This window comes from Lontra canadensis, unplaced genomic scaffold (assembly GCF_010015895.1).
Source record: "Lontra canadensis isolate GAN:19392208 unplaced genomic scaffold, GSC_riverotter_1.0 scaffold128, whole genome shotgun sequence".
Taxonomy (NCBI): domain Eukaryota; kingdom Metazoa; phylum Chordata; class Mammalia; order Carnivora; family Mustelidae; genus Lontra; species Lontra canadensis.
In genome coordinates, this window is record NW_022631122.1 from 687,270 (window position 1) to 703,299 (window position 16,030).

The following is a 16,030-nucleotide window of genomic DNA, read 5'->3' on the forward strand; positions in this document are numbered from 1 at the left end:
ATTAAAAGACTAAGATTGAGGTAAAAAAGTCAATGACATTTTATAGAGAATACATTACTTAGGACTAGTAAAATTTTAGATACTCAAAGCATAGTAATCTCTATGTCAAATTTCTGTTGCCTCATTTTTAAATATAATATGGAAATCTTAAAAAAAAAAAAAAAAAGCAGCTTACAGTTTAAAAAATACCAAGACAGGTTGATTGGGCTATTTTAACTACTTTTACAGAGGGTTAATCATCATGCCTACAGATTTTCCACAGCACTCATTTTCATATGTCAGATTAGAAGCTCCCTCACTTTCTCCACAAAACCTGCAAACTCTAAGTAGCAAAAAGTCAACTTAACAATTGAAATTCTTCACCGACATATAAACCACATCCCTCATGTAAGATCATGAGTGGCATTCAATGAGCTCTACTCATCAAAAGTTTTATTAAACACAGGCCCCAGGTCTGGGCATTTATTAAATCTCTGAGCGCAGCGTACTGAAGTCAAAATTCTAGAAACGACCATGAGAGGGAAAACAACAACAACAACAACAACAAAAAAAAAAACCCACAGCAGCTCAGTGGTAAGACATAAGTCTGCAATACAGATATAAATACTGCTCTCCAGGATCCTCTGTGTCTTTCGTATTTGTGATATCTTTATCCAGGCCGTCAACATTTCTTCTCTCCCTCCCCATTCCTTTGGTCATTCTCCCATAACCTCTCCTGTCCTCCCTAGACTCCAATATTCCCCAAGCTCACAATTTTTCTTTCTAGCCTTTATGTTCTCCCACAAACTGCCAGAGCTCTTCCACAGGCCGGAGCTCCCTAACTAAAGATGGTTATTGATGTACAGTACCAGTGTTTTAGTGCAGCGGCAGAATCAATAAACGAGAAAATACTGCTTTGTCAGGCTTCTCCAAAGCATGCCGGGAAAGTTTACTGCTTCGGATGGTTACAGAAGCTCTTAATATGGGAGAGCAAGAGCTGGGCTCCCTTCTGTGGCAAGAAATGATGTTCTTCTACCCTCTAGTGACTATAAAGGAATAAGACAAAAGTTGGGAGGAATTTTTGAGACAGCTTCACATTATTATTTATTGTCCCTTAATTTCTTTCAAAAAAAAAAACAAACAGAAAAAACACACACACAAGGGAAAAAAAAGAGCCTTGTAAACTAAGTGAACTGGTTAACAAAACAACTTATCATGGTCATTTTTAGGGTGTATAAAATGCAAAGGATACACATTTTAGTAAGAGGTGGGCTTTGAGTCCTTTGGATTTTAAAAAAGGTTTGGAAAGTTTGTCTTTCTTCCCAGATGACTAGTGCTAGTCAGAGGACAATTCTGTCTCTTTCTGTCTTACACAGGCGTGCACACACACACACACACACACACATATCACAGTCACCTCCACATCTCTTTAAAAAGTAGCAGAGTAGCAACATTAAAGTTACAAATACTTTTTTGGTTTTGTTTATGTTCACATCACTGTTGATATGTAGTCACTAGGACTTACTGATTTAATAACCAGATAGATTAACAATGTTTTCTTACCTTGTACACAGAGAGCTTTTACAAATTGGACAACAGTTTATGATTGCTTAAAAAGATACCAGCAATGCAAAAAAAAAAAAAAAAAAAAAATCAGTGGTACTTCATGAAGAAATCTTTCAAGAAACTTTCAGCAAAGAAGGTAATAAACAGAAAATTAGGACTAATACAAGAGAGATTTATAAAATATATCACACATTCCTCTCAATGAATCTTTTCATTGCCCCTACAACACCAAAGCTAGTTTCCATCTAGTGGTATATAACTTCCTAAAGGACTAATTCTAACAGCACTATATTCCAAATAATCCAGGCTTAATGAAGTGTAACATTCTAACATGGCTGGTACATTAAAAAATGTCACCACGAACACATGTATAAGTTCAAACATCTGGCTATGCCCTTTTTAAATGAAATTTAAAAGGGAGGTTGTTTCCTTCTTATTAGTAGTAACAGTGAGAAGAAAAGAATGTTGTTACTATGTATAAAGATTGGGTAATACCAGTCATGTGTATTGCCACAAAGATGAAATTTCCCCAAATGATGTAAAGAAAACAAACAAGTATATTTACCTTGCTGGCACTCAACCGCTTACGACTTGACCAACGCTAGGGATTGAGTCCATTGAATGGTGGAAAATGACAAAAGGAAAGAAAGAAATAGAATCGTTAATAATATAATTCATTAGTTAGATGGTGCACACTCTAGTCAAAAAACGAACACCTGAGTTCTGAGGTTAAAGAGAAAACACATTTGAGCAAAAAAAAAGAAACAGAAAATAATCCCATTTCTGTTGTTGTGTGACATCGTTTTCTCCTAGTATTCAATAATCAGAAGACAGGACATAATGAATACTGCCCAGTCCTAGAAGTACCAGTTCTCAATATGAGACGACTCTTCATCTTTAAAATGCTTTGAATTGCCTTAAAGATCTCTCATATCATGTCTAAAAGGAAATCTTTTAGAAAAAGATTTTAGAAAAATCTTCTTTTAGAAAAATTCAGATAGTATTCTAAAAATATTTAGTAAGTTCATGGACAATGTTTGTGCATGTTTAGGTTTCCATACTTTTAGAAACTTAAAAAAAAAAAATCACTCCATTTGCCCCAGTGATCAAATCTCAATATTCAAAATAATAGGGAAAAATAAATCTGAGCTGTTCCTATACAATTAAGAAAAATAGGCTAAGAGAGCACCAAGGGAGGGTAGAACAAATTTTCTAAACAGCAAGTAACTTCACCACTGTTCTCTTTTGATCTCTCATTTGTCATGCTAAGGCTTCTGAATTTCGTCTACAATTAAAATTCTTTCCTAGCGAAATCCTCTCATTATCCCTGTCACCGTCGTCCAGGACGGCGAAGCTCTACTCTGGCTGGTTAACCAGCTAACTGGATGTTCAAACTTGGATAAATTTGGGAGATTACAGTGCAATTATGAATCTAATCGAGCAGACCCCATTTCCTATTATGCTTAAAGGAAAAAAATACCTTTAGGCAAATGACCTTACCCACTTTGCCAATACGTCTTCCCAATCAATTAGAAACCAGAAAATAAATAGTCTTTGGGGGAAATCCACTTACATTCCAGTGACCAGCAACCACAAACACTGGTAGAAAAATGACCTGAACATACTCTTAATTAAAAACACCTCCCACTGAAAATAAATAAATAAATTAATTAATTAATTAAATTTAAAAATAAAAAACCACCCCCCCCTCAACATTTACCATGTGCTGCAGAGCTGTAGATTACAATCTGGGTATTAAAATCAGTTCTTTTTCTATTTTCCTAACATCATACTGAAAAACAGTTATACCCAAACAATCACCAAAATTAGTTACCATCCTAGAAGTACACATCTCTAGTTAGGGCTCTAGAATGCATTTGATTTTTTTTTTTTTTTTTTAACAATCATAAAAGATATACAAAATGCAGAAAAAAAATTAATGGAAATTAAACGCCTGTCTGCTTATTACACTACTAAGTGCTACCATATATTGACAGTCTACCCCATGCCAAACACTGTATTTGATCATCTCCGTCTTCACAATCCTGTAAAATACTTTTTTTTTTTTTATCTCCATTTCACACGTGAGGAAATAGTAGTTGAGAGAGGTTAAGTAATTCTGTGTATGTGACCTGATCACTTAACTTCTCAAAGCATGATAGTAGCGGAGCTGGGATTCAGATCCAGGCCGTCTGAGGACGGAGCCCACAATTCCAACTACAACCCAAGGAAAAGAAACAGATGGTGGGTTTCTCAGCCTTCCACCCGGCACCTGCCTTCTGACGTCCATGTACACTTAAAGCCCTGGACGTGAGGGTGAGTTCACCGACATTCTGCTCATGTTCAGATTTCTGTCAGTCTGGTTCTCAAGTGACAATGACTCCCACGGTGGGAATTAACAGACAAGTGATTCCCGATCGAATGATCTCGTCTTTCCAGTCTTGAGTGTTAGTTATTGCCGTTTAAAAACCCCACACAAGGATGTCTTTAAATATTCAGATAGTGAAAAGAACAAACTTTTTCTGACATCTGGTCTATCCCAAAGGCCCCCATAGGCACAGCATTAAGCTGAATAACCAACCACACATGGCCCCAGATACAGGATTCCTTGCTTGGGGATACTTTGACCAAGTACATAAACAGATAAATAAAACTACTGATCAGAACAAATCAGAGCAGGCAGGGTTTTCTGTATTATAATGCCCCATAAAATACATATACAAGAAATATATTGTACCCTAGACCTCTACCAGACAAGCAAAGAACAAAGAAAATGAGAAAATACAGGAGTGAGCAGATACACAGTCTGGCGAACTCTTGAAAAGAAGTGGGGGAGGGGGGACAGGGAGTCAAGGAGAAAAAGGGCTAAACTCAGTAACATGAAAAGTGTGGCTCCTTTCAGGATTCTGAAAAGTTTTTCTTTGAGATGTTTGACAAAAGCACACTCAGGCAGCACCTCATATTAATACCTCTGCAATTCGAAATGCATTTGAACTAAAATGGCGTTATTTTAAAATTCCAAATTTTGGCAATATCTAAATATATGTTAAGGGCCCTAGACATAATCCAATCTGCTACAGAAACATTCACAACAGGAATACCTAGGCAGCTGCTTCCATGAGAAATTATCCAACTTCCCGAGCCCCACTTGCATATGTAAGAAAATTTTCAGCACGTATCAGGTAGCAATTGCTCAATGATGGGGTCAATGGTACTTATTTACACGGCCTGTTATTTTAGTGTGGCGTCCAGCTCAAGGAACCAGTCACTGGCCACACACACTGACACCGAATCTAATAGCTATACTGTCCAGGCTGAGAGAAGCGAAAGAAAACCCTCCTTTACTATGTTGGATAGAAAAAAAAAGAAAAAAAAAAAAGCGTATGCTCAACATCAATTTAAGACACTTTAACACCACAATCCCAGCTTTATTGAGGTTTCCAGTTTTCAAAGGACTATTTCTCTAAAACATTAATAAATGGGAGGGTTTTTCTTTTTCCTCCAGTTACTGTCAACTAAAGGTTCGTAAGTAAAGAATTCAAATTAAAAATAGCAACGACTGAGTTGACTTTCTGGTAACTAAAAAAAAAAAAAAAAAAAAAAAAAATCACTGTTCAGCTTTGCTACCCCTCTCTATCTTCTATGAGTTTACTAGTAAATGAGTCCTGATTTTCACCATGAAAATAAATTACAACTAAAAGCAAAGGTGATGTCAAATCAAGCATATTCTCCTCAATTGACCCCATTGACTGACTTCAAGAAGTAGTACCGGAGGCCTAATTTCAGATTTTCATACCAGAGTCTAAACATGCTTAAATTTGAACAAATTCTAGTCCTTTTCCAAGTAAATATTTTAGTTGGCTTTAGAAACACCTTTCAAATAAGTTCTGATCAAAGATGCTTTTTGTTCTTATTTTAATTGTTGGAATTCCAAGGCCTGACCCCTGCATATAAAACTAGGTTATGATTTGTAGTCACAGATCTGCTCATAAGAACACACTCCCAGTCAAATCGTCATAAAATCCAATGCTTTGTTGGTATTAGAGAGATCTTCAATAGGCCGTGCATTAACTAGAAACATCAGTGTGATAATAGATCAGAGGATATTAAAATTTATGTCTTCCCGAAAGTACTCTCAACAGAAAATGTGGTAGCTGAAAGAAAACAAAATAAACTGGAATGCTACAAATACATATTTGATCACCTTAATAATTTACAGTGTAATAATTAAATCCTGGGAAGTGCTTTGCATAACTGAATAATGTCTAAGTCATCCAGTACCTAAGAAAATAGTTAATGGAAATCTTACCACTTAGGAAAAACATATGCATTTTAATAATAGCAACATCCACATCCCTAGCCAAAGTAGAGGTCATTCCTTAAAGAATTTTCTTTCCAGAATTCCAAAATAAAGTGTGTGTAGAACCACAGATAGTACTTTACATCTTGATACAATTAATTTGTTTCCCTCCAAAAATAATCACAAAAAATGCCAGCCAACTGGTAACCCAGTTATTAAAGGACAATCGCAGTGAAGAATTTTGAAAAGAAAAGGGTCAAACTTACATGTCTCTTGAAATCACCCTGTTTTACAACTAGGCTCAAATTTAACACAATCACCCCCATGTCCTCTTCTAAACTGTTTGGATCTTCCAATTTTAAAATATGTTCAGTCGTTCTACAAGCAAAAAGCAATGAATAACGTTAGCACTTATGGGCAGTTACTATATAATCTCACGATGTATGGAGAGCTTACAGAAAAAGTCTCCTACCTTGGAGTAAGAGTGACACACCAGTTTTAAAAAGCACACATTCAGCAAAAATAACCCAACCATCTTCAAAGTAGGGGAGCTGTTTGGCATTGCCTAATTCAACAGTTGGTTAATAGATTCTTTTCTCTTACTGCCCAAATAAAATTTAAATACTTGTCTTATTTTTAGCTTAGGTAGGTTAATGAACCTGCATATTAACAGTTCAAAATCCCATACACATTTTGGAACACGCTGTGGAAGACTAAGTGTCTGACTCATACACTCGGGAAATAAAAGCTAAAATCATAGAAAAATTCACATTTCAAAGCACGCTTTCATTTATTCAGATTTTTTTTCATTTAAATCTAAACACATGCCATTCAACGTTATCTTGAGTTCCCTCTAAAATTCAAAAATCACAATTACAAGGTAAAAATACAATACCTGTTAAGCTCAAGATCTCTGAGAATGACAAAGGCAGAACCCATGAAATCAGATGTAGTTAAATCTCGGTCATATACCTACAAAGAGGGAAGAGGTCAGTAACACACATTAATAAGGTAAACCAACCAAATTTATTGAACTATTAATAAATGCGACAGGCTGGGGATTTTGAATTCGGTCTTCTAGATCTAAAAAATAATTTGCATCATTCAGTTGAGGCATTAGGCCAAGCCGATGGTGAGAACGAAGATTATTCAAACTTGCCCATTTTTGCCTACCACAGCCAAAACAACAGCAGAAAATACTCTTAAGGCAGGATTCATGTGCATTAAAATGTTACGCACAATGGACTGCTTTCTGTAGTTTAAATGGTGTCTCATTAAAATTTAGTATTTTCCACGGTGAGCAGATCTGCCAATTAAATAGAAATTTGCTAAAGATTCTGTAGCAATCCTATCCTGCACTCAACTCATGCAGTTTTAACCCAGATGTTAGAGTAATTGATGCTTACAACTGGTAGCTTAAAGCTCTATTAAGTATAAAGTTATTCCTAATGAGAAAGGCTTTCCTACTTGTCGTCACTACCCTAGCTGTAATAATTCTTCCACGTGCAATAACTTTAAATACAATCAATGGAGATATTATTTCCACTCTGATTTTCTGCGGAGTATATAACACTGATCTGAGAAAAACATACAGTTTCAATGAAGGGTATAAATAATTCCTTCCACACTAATATTTTTCACCCAGAGCTTAATAATAACAAAATAATTGGGAGACATGGTCTTTTTAAGGGGGCAAAGATTGCTGAGAAATCAATGTGTTTAACCAAAGAGCAGATTCGAAAGCCATCTGTGATTACCTTCACACGGAGCTTTTGATCAAGGCTCTGAATGGGAAGTACAACTATCTCATCCCAAACTGGGTTCAAGTTCTTATATACGACTTTACTTTTGTACAGCGTCTTCCCGTTCAGCTTAAATTTCACATAGGGATCACTTGTGCCTTTAAAAGAAAAAGAGAGAGCAAGACAGGTTTTAAAAATACACGTTAAAGCCTAGGATCTCCATTAAGTAAAGATTCTTTCCAAACTCCCCTTGGCTCAAAGCATTTCACGGAGCGCACCTAGGACAAATGTCTCCCTGTGCAGGGATTGAAAGCCCCAGAGGTGGAGAGGAGAGAAAAATGAAACAATTTGGGGTAAATGACTGATTCTTCTTTGCCTTTCGTGGTAGAATACAAATGGGCTCCTTGAGCTTTTTCTGTTTGGTTTCCTTCTGAGTATTTCATCACTACACCACCCACAAAAATTCCAGAAACAAAATTCACCAGCACCAGCCCATGGTGTCAGGAGTCCTGGGGAGAAGCCCACCCCTCCCAAGAAGGGCAGCAAGTCCGTGAAAAGGGAAAGAAACCATTTTCAAACACTTGGCCAGACGGCTGACTCAACAGAACTCTGTACTTTCGGATATAATCGTAATAAATAAATCAATCTCTGGGACACACTGGCTCAAAAGATGGGGCCACAGGATGAAGACTGGAACCGGGGGCAGAGAGATTAAAATGACAAAGTTGCCATTCTTCACAGCCTCCTGCACCTGCAGCAAAGCCGGTGAACATTGTCTCGCCCCTGGCCAGCTGAACGCCACCCCAGCCAGGCCCTCAGCTGGCCTCAGGGCCCACACCCCTGGCCTGCCCAGCTCCTCCCCAGGGGAGCTTTGAAACAGACGCCAAGAAGAATGAGTCATGTCCCTCCAGCTACGATATCCCAAGCAGAAAGAAGGGCTGATGACAAACACTCCTCCCTACTTCCAGATCAGTTTGGGGGAGGGGAGGCGGCTGTGAATACACGCTGTGAATTCTCTGTTGTGCATGTCCATGCATGGCTCTAAGTATGTCACCATATTTGGGACACACTTGTGTCTGAACACCCCTGGGATGGTGAAGAAAGAAGGCACAAATGAATGATCAATCGGTGAGGAGAGACCTGAAGGCCAGCCAACAATGCCACAAAGACGGGAAAAATCTCATTTGAGGAGTTAGACTATTATAATGGACTGTGAAACAATCATGAATAAGTACACAAAGACCAACATATACTCTCTGACATACACCCCAGGTGCCGTGGACGGTGCCCAGCACAGGTGAATTCCTGCTATAAAGTCAACCTAAAGTAGCGAAAGATATTATCTCAAAAAATAATTAGGCTGCTCGGCTGCAAACCTTTACCAAGTCATTAATACCCATCCTTCATTACCTTAAGCTTTTATTTTCATCAGCTCTGTTTTTTGTTTTGGGGTTCTTTTTGAGGGGGGGTTGATTTCTAGTTAGCTGCTGTATTAAAAATGACTGAACCCAAATGCGATCCCTTCCCCAACTACTTTACCAGAAAGGGATTTCCCTAGAAAGCAAGATCAAACACATTGTTTAGAAGCCTTCATGGGCGACCCAAGGTATAATCTGGACGGCAGCCTTCCAGTATGGCAAGCCTTCCAGCTCTAAGACGAAGAAATGAAACCATACACATACAAACATACATATTCGACTATAGCGTTATAAGTTTGGCAACACGGGGACCGAAGCCCCCAGCAGTCTTTATTTTAAAGACTTGGACACACAGGGACACACACGCACACGCCCAGTGTTTGCTGGCAGCTCTGAGCGGGACAGTAAAAAGGAATGCATTCACAGCCATCCAGTGCAGTAGTCACTAGTGAGTGAGCAACCCCCCCGCACCCCGCCGCTTTTATAGTACATGAGAACACCTCTGGCAAGTCAGACTTTAACCATCATTCGGATATATATATATATATATATATATATATATATATATATATATATATAAAGCAGGGGAAAACTATAATAAAAAGAGGCCTTTAATTAAATGAAATTGCCACTCTGGGATCGGGCCTTCATGCTTGTCAGCGTACTCTCAAAATAAACATCTCAAAACCAGGCCTCGGTGGTGTCACTTTCTCACAGGCAAAGCATACTGGGTAATCCCCAGGCATCTTGACAGCTACATAATGTTCAAACGGTTTCACGGGTGAATGGCGTCAGTTGCGTGAAAGAAAATATTAATGTCTGGAATTAATAGAAAAAGGGACCAGGGTTTACAAAGCCAAACAAGGAAAGAGGGTGTCAAGTTAGTGTGGCGTTAATTGTTAGGGAAAATTTGAGAAAGGGGGGAGCACACTGTGATTTTCTCCGGGAGCCTAAGTGCCTCACTGTCAGGAAAGTGACATCTCAACTAGGCAGGTTCTGAAAAGGGGTCCGCGGCTCAAGAATGCAACTCCCCGATTATGCACATGATGAGATGACACCTGAATGGCTGGACTTTAACCTTTTTCACTGGGAGCTTCATAAACAATGAGGTTCTTTGGAAGAAAGAGGGAGCGAGGGAGCGTGGCACTCTGGGAAGAGAAGAAAAAGCCAGGAGGCCAGACGGGTGCCTGCATCCCAGCACGGCCCCCCAGTTCTGCCATGTGGACCCAACGGGGGTCCCACACAACCTCAGATTGAGAAGAGCTAGGTGTGAAGCAGCCCAGGCCTGCGTTTCCTGCTGCCTTCCCAGCACCCGGGGGTTCGATGTTTGCCAACACACAGACTAGCGACCATTCCCTGGTCCTCCAAAAATGCTACAGCAATGTATACTCGTGACCACAACACGTGGCTGTCCTTGTCTCTGCCCCTGCTCAATGACACAATGCTCTGTCAAGCCCGCTGACAGGGCTCACGTGCCACAGACATGAACAGCTAACTTCAGAGCCTGGCTCAGTGCTAGGCACGATGGGGAGGGGAGCCAAGGTCCGGCAGTCCCGGGGGCCTGCTTCCGTCCAGGCTCCTGCCCCTGGCGGGCGGCAGGACACCGTAAATATAACACAAGGCCCAAGGGACAAGTGTCAAAACAGAACTGAACTCGGGGGTGATGCTAACTCACAGGTGGGAGAGATGAGCTCCGGCGGGGAGGGGTGGGGTCTCAGCCCATGGAGGCTGAGACAAAAGTTGTTGGTTGAGATAAGGGTGGGCTTGAACCCTGATGTCACTTTAGCAGGGGCCACTGGCAGCGAAGCTGGGGGAGCAGAGAGGAGAGCAGAATGACAAGATCTGTGTGGTGCCAAGCCAACATTTCAACTGATCTGGGAAATCAGTGGGAAAAAATGTAACGAGAAATGAAGTTGAAAAGGCAGGTTTGAGTCAGAGCCCAAAGTGCTTTAAAATAACAAAAATAAGGAGTTTAGTTCCGGTCTGTAAGAAATACAGGATGGTTTTGTGTTTTCTGTTCTTTTTCTTTTTGACTCTCTCTCGCTCTCTCTCTTTTTTTTTTTTTTTAATTTCTTCACACACATATTAGACATGCACCGGTCTCGGGAAGGTATGAATGAAAAAGAGAGTCTCTACTCTCTCAGACTTTCCTCATTCCCATTCTCCTAATGGTCTGGTTCATCATAGGAAAAAAATACAAGAATTGATTTGAACTTGAATGTAATCAACTTACATGCCTTGAACTTCATGCTTTTACAAAGCAAAATAAAACAAAACAAAACAAAACAAAATACAGGTTCACCAAGGATTTTTTTTTTTAGCCCATTCCATAAATTATCGTTATTTATGTAACCAGCCACCAAATAATGGGTATTCATACCACTTCCAATTTTTTTCTTTTTTACTAGTGCAAACAATACTATAATAAGTATTCTTGTAGGACTCTCTTGGAGTGCATGAATATATTCAGAGGGAATTTTTAACTTTGGAACAGCAGGGCACATGAACCGCCAAACCTTTCCTGGTTTGGACAGACACCGTCACATTGTTCTTCCAAAGTTTGTCAAATTTACATATCCACCAAGAGTATATGTTTTGTACTTGTTTCTTTCCATGCTCCCCAAAATTGGATGTTATATGCCTTTGTTTTAAAAGAACAGCAGATGGAAAAATGGTATCTCTATTTTTCTCTAATTTTGACATGTTGACTAAAGCTTAGGATCTTTTCATATTTTAGTGACCTACGTTTCTATTTCTTTGTCAGGGAATTCACATTCATATCATTTGTCCATTTTTCTAAGATCTCATGGTTATTTGCTTCAGGATTTGAATGAGTCTTTAATTATAGAAATCAGCCACTGGCTATAAATCTTGTCATAATTTGTTTATGCTTAAGCTATTTCTTGCAGTAAGTTTTTTTTTTTTTTCCACTTTTATTTAGTTAAATTTACCTAAGTTTTATTTATGGCTTTGTCGTTTGACATTCTGCTCGGAAGAAATTTTCTCACTATAGGATTTTAAATTAGCTATGTTTCCTTCCACTAATCTTGTAGTTTTTCAGTTTTTATACATGAATCCTTCATCCATCTGGAATTATTTCAGCATAAAGAGGGACGGAAAGTCAGGTTTAGGTATGAACAGGAGAGTAAAAATGACCAGAGCCTAGCTTTAGAAATATAAATCTGGCAACCGCTTATTATGTAGGAGGTAGAAGAAACTAACAAAAGCAAGAAATCTGCTGGTTGAGATAAGGCCACCCCAGGGCACTGGGAGGCCAAGCAAGAAGACCCAGAACACAAGAGGAGGCAATCTGGGGCTTCACCGACTGTGCCCCTCAGAACCTCACCTGGGGGGATGCTCCGTGGTCAACAAAACCAAGAGAGAAGCTGTTTACCACTTCCTTCCTTGGAATACTGACGTCTGCTAAGAACGACGTTCAGACAACAATATCAACAGCTCAAAACTTTTCTACCTTGTATTTCAGAAAATTATTTCTACATAAAAATCATTTTACTAGGAGCCTCTATGAACTTAATATGAGATTCCTCCAAATCAAAGCTCTAGAAAGTAAGATGGATGCCCCAAACTTGTCTAATGTGCATGGTACAGGTATTAGAAATACATGATCCATGAAAGCATGACATTTGAAATAAGACGGCATGGGGATGAAAAGCCCTTACTTCCCTTTCCATAACTTCCTTTTAGTAAAATCCCACTTCCTTCCTTGGGCAATTTTACTGTTTCCTTATGTCTTACTATCTTCACCTGTTTCTAAAAAATATACCAACCCCGGGTATCTGGGTGGTTCAGTCAGTTAAGCATCTGCCTTCGGCTCAGGTCATGATCCCAGGGTCCTGGGATGGAACCCCACATCGGGATACCTGCTTAGTGGGGAGTCTGCTTCTGCCTCTGCCCCTTCCCTCTGCTTGGGCTCTCTCTCAAATAAATAAATAAAATCTTAAAAAATATATACTAAGCTTTTAGGATCATCTCAAGAGCTGAAAGAACCAATATACTTCAATCATAGACTCTAGCCATTTGCTGAGAAAGTCCCATAGCAATTGCTATTATTTTTAGGATTACTACTCAGTTAATTTAAAAAGGGATGAGTACAGAACAACATATGTAGTGTTATTTAAATATTCATTTGTTTTACCTATGCAAGATAACATGTGCCAGTTTGTCTCTGTAATGTCCCTTCTATAGCCCTCTCTAACACTGTGAAATTTCTATTACCTTTTTTTTTTTTTTTTTTTGCTGAAATTAAATAGAAAATCCCATAGAGACTTCTTAAAAGATCCTGTTGATTTGAGGACATTTCCCTGAAACAATCTGAGCTTTCCCAGAAAGAAAGGCTTGTATTAAGAACTAAATAGTACTAAGCATTCTTGGGTATTGGCTACTTCTCTACCTAACATCATAATGTTATTCATTGAGGATTTCAGATCACTTTGCATATATAATCTGGAGAAAATGAAAGGTCAATGAGGACACAGGACAACTCAAGGAGAGAGTCATCAAGAACCATATTTGTTCTTGGCATTTTATTTATCTACCACCACACTGAGAGAGTTATAGGGGGGAAAAAGGGTCAGAAGCAACAGAAGTGATAAGTAGAACAGATCATATCATATTGATTGGCTCAAGAATCAATCTAATATGCAAATAAAGTAAGTCTGCAATGAAGCTATAATTACAAACTTCTCTTTGCTTTTTTATACTATAACTCATGGCCATGGTCAAGAAGCAGAAATTCAAGATGCACTAAAAAGAAAGAAAATTACTACATCTAGTAATACAGTGATATGCACCCAGACTTTACACACACACTCAAGCACTTCACAAAAAAGGAGGGACACCTGGGTAGCTCAGTCGGTTAAACCGCTGCCTTCAGCTCAGCTCATGATCCCAGGGTCCTAGGATCCAGTCCCACATCGGGCTCCTTGCTCGGCATGGAGCCTGCTTCTCTCTCTGCCTCTGCCTGCCACTCCCCCTGCTTGTGTTTGCTCGCTCTTTCTCTCTTCCTATCTCTGACAAATAAATAAATAAATAAAATCTTTGGGGGAAGAAAAAGGAACCAGCCTTGGGGCGCCTGAATAGCTCAGTCAGTTGAGGTTCTGACTCCTGGTTTCAGCTCAGATGATGATCTCGGGGTGGTGAGATCAAGCCCCATGTTGGGCTCTGCACTCAGCAGGGAGTCTGCTTGAGGTTCTCTCTCTTCCTCTCCCTCTGCCCCTCCCCCACCGAGTGCCCACACACACTCTCTCTCTCTCTGATAAATAAAATCTTAAAAAAAAGAACAAGCCTTCATATTATATTTTTACTTGCTTTCTTCAGTCAATAACATTTCAGTCTCCTTTGTGCCCATAAATATATTTCTACAAATCAGCTCAATGGTCATTTATGTGTATATTTGTGCATATAAATAAAATATGCCTTTTAAAAACTGGCATTCCTCATTCAAAATAAAAATCCATGCAAACGTAATATTTGTAGGCAAGAACCTCCTTATTTGCTATCAGCAAAGTTCATTGGCCAAGCAAAAACATGTCAGCCATACAAAAGAAAGGTTGTCAGGCTAGAAAAGTTTCCTAATTAAATGCACTTCTCAAAGAAGTTATTTGTTTGTGAAAAGAAATTATCTTCACATGTTCACATTAAGTTCAAATTATTTTAATATCTGATAACTTTGGTTAGGCGATCTCAAGAGTGGACACAAGACAACAATTATTTGCCAGGTCTTTAGGGAAACTGAAATACACATCAATGAACTCATCCTGTATAAACAGCATTTGGAAACATGAAAAGTATAAATTTGATGTTTTTCTTATGCTCCGGCTTAAGAATAATAAGTGACTAATCAAACTATTTATAAGCATGCATTTAGAATCTTTCCAATATTACACATATTTAGAATTTCTCTTCTTGGCAGAAAAAGAACCGAGGCTGGGCCATTTTTATAGGGGACCCGTAAGTTCTGACTTTCTTTGAGGCTGCCCAAGTAAGAGCCAGAACGGATTCCCAGAAAAACAGCCAGTGAGGATTTTTGAGCAGCTGCTGCTGCCCCCTAGCGGGGACGCTCAGATTTGCACGTCAAGTTCTGACTTCCAGAAACCACAGTGGGCGTTTAGGGGAATTCAGCAGGCATTCCTCCTCAGTCACATGGGAAAGAAAAGAAACAGCCTTTCCTCTGTAGAGCAAACTCTGTATTACTTAAGATAGCAGTTATGGTCAAGTCTAGTCGAATTCCAAGCCCCACTGTACCCACTACAATTAAATGAAGGGAACATGCTTATTCTCAGAATCACCCTCGCCCTCATCATTCTGCAAAATGGTGGCTGCATGCTTCCTGGAGCTGTTCTCTTGTTACCAAGCACAAAAGAACAGTTTCCTACCCAACCATTTTAGTGTTTTGCTGTATGTGTTCTGCCACTTAGCACATCTTAGTTGAGCTATTCCTGAAGTTTTCTCCTGAATATGACGGACTCCTCTCCTCTAACGGAGCCTGCCATGTGTAATGCCTCAATGGCACTTTGCTCAACACCTGCCCATGCATCGTGGGACCCTGCAACGTGGTGGTAAAGCCATTTACCAAAATCTGGTATCGGAAACAATTTCCAATGACCAACTTACAGTGGGATCAATGATCCAAACTTAACCAGTTTTACTAAAACTTGTTTAACTTTTTATGAAGTTCAATTAAAACTTGCTTATTTTTGACTATTTGTAAGTTTATATGGAGTGAGTGAGTGGTACCTAATAGAGCCGTTGGAAGTAAAGTCCTTCTGGGACCTTCAGACTCCCCCTTGCACCACGGCCTCCCTAAACGTTCCTCAGATCCACCTACCCCACACCCAGGCTTTGCTCCCTATCCATCTTCCCCCTAATATCTTCTCCTTTTCTGTCCTGTCATTCATCCCCTTTCCGGGCTCTGCAGCCTAGGCTATGGCATGCTCAGTCACTCCCCCTTTATTTTATCTTATTTTATTTTTGGACTGACAAATTAAATATTTAAAATTCTGTTT

The 16,030-nt window shown here is 39.2% G+C and overlaps 1 protein-coding gene across 2 annotated transcripts in view; it reads right to left on the reverse strand.

Moving 5' to 3' along the window:
• The window catches only part of MCTP2 (multiple C2 and transmembrane domain containing 2), a 239,285-nt gene that overhangs the window by 138,789 nt on the left and 84,466 nt on the right, over positions 1-16,030 (reverse strand). For both annotated transcript variants that reach the window (XM_032842343.1, XM_032842341.1), the window contains 4 exons: positions 7,603-7,745; positions 6,741-6,817; positions 6,112-6,223; positions 2,111-2,146 (listed from right to left, as the gene is read on the reverse strand). In XM_032842343.1, the coding sequence (XP_032698234.1) occupies positions 2,111-2,146; positions 6,112-6,223; positions 6,741-6,817; positions 7,603-7,745 (368 nt within the window). The remainder of the gene's footprint in view (positions 1-2,110; positions 2,147-6,111; positions 6,224-6,740; positions 6,818-7,602; positions 7,746-16,030) is intronic.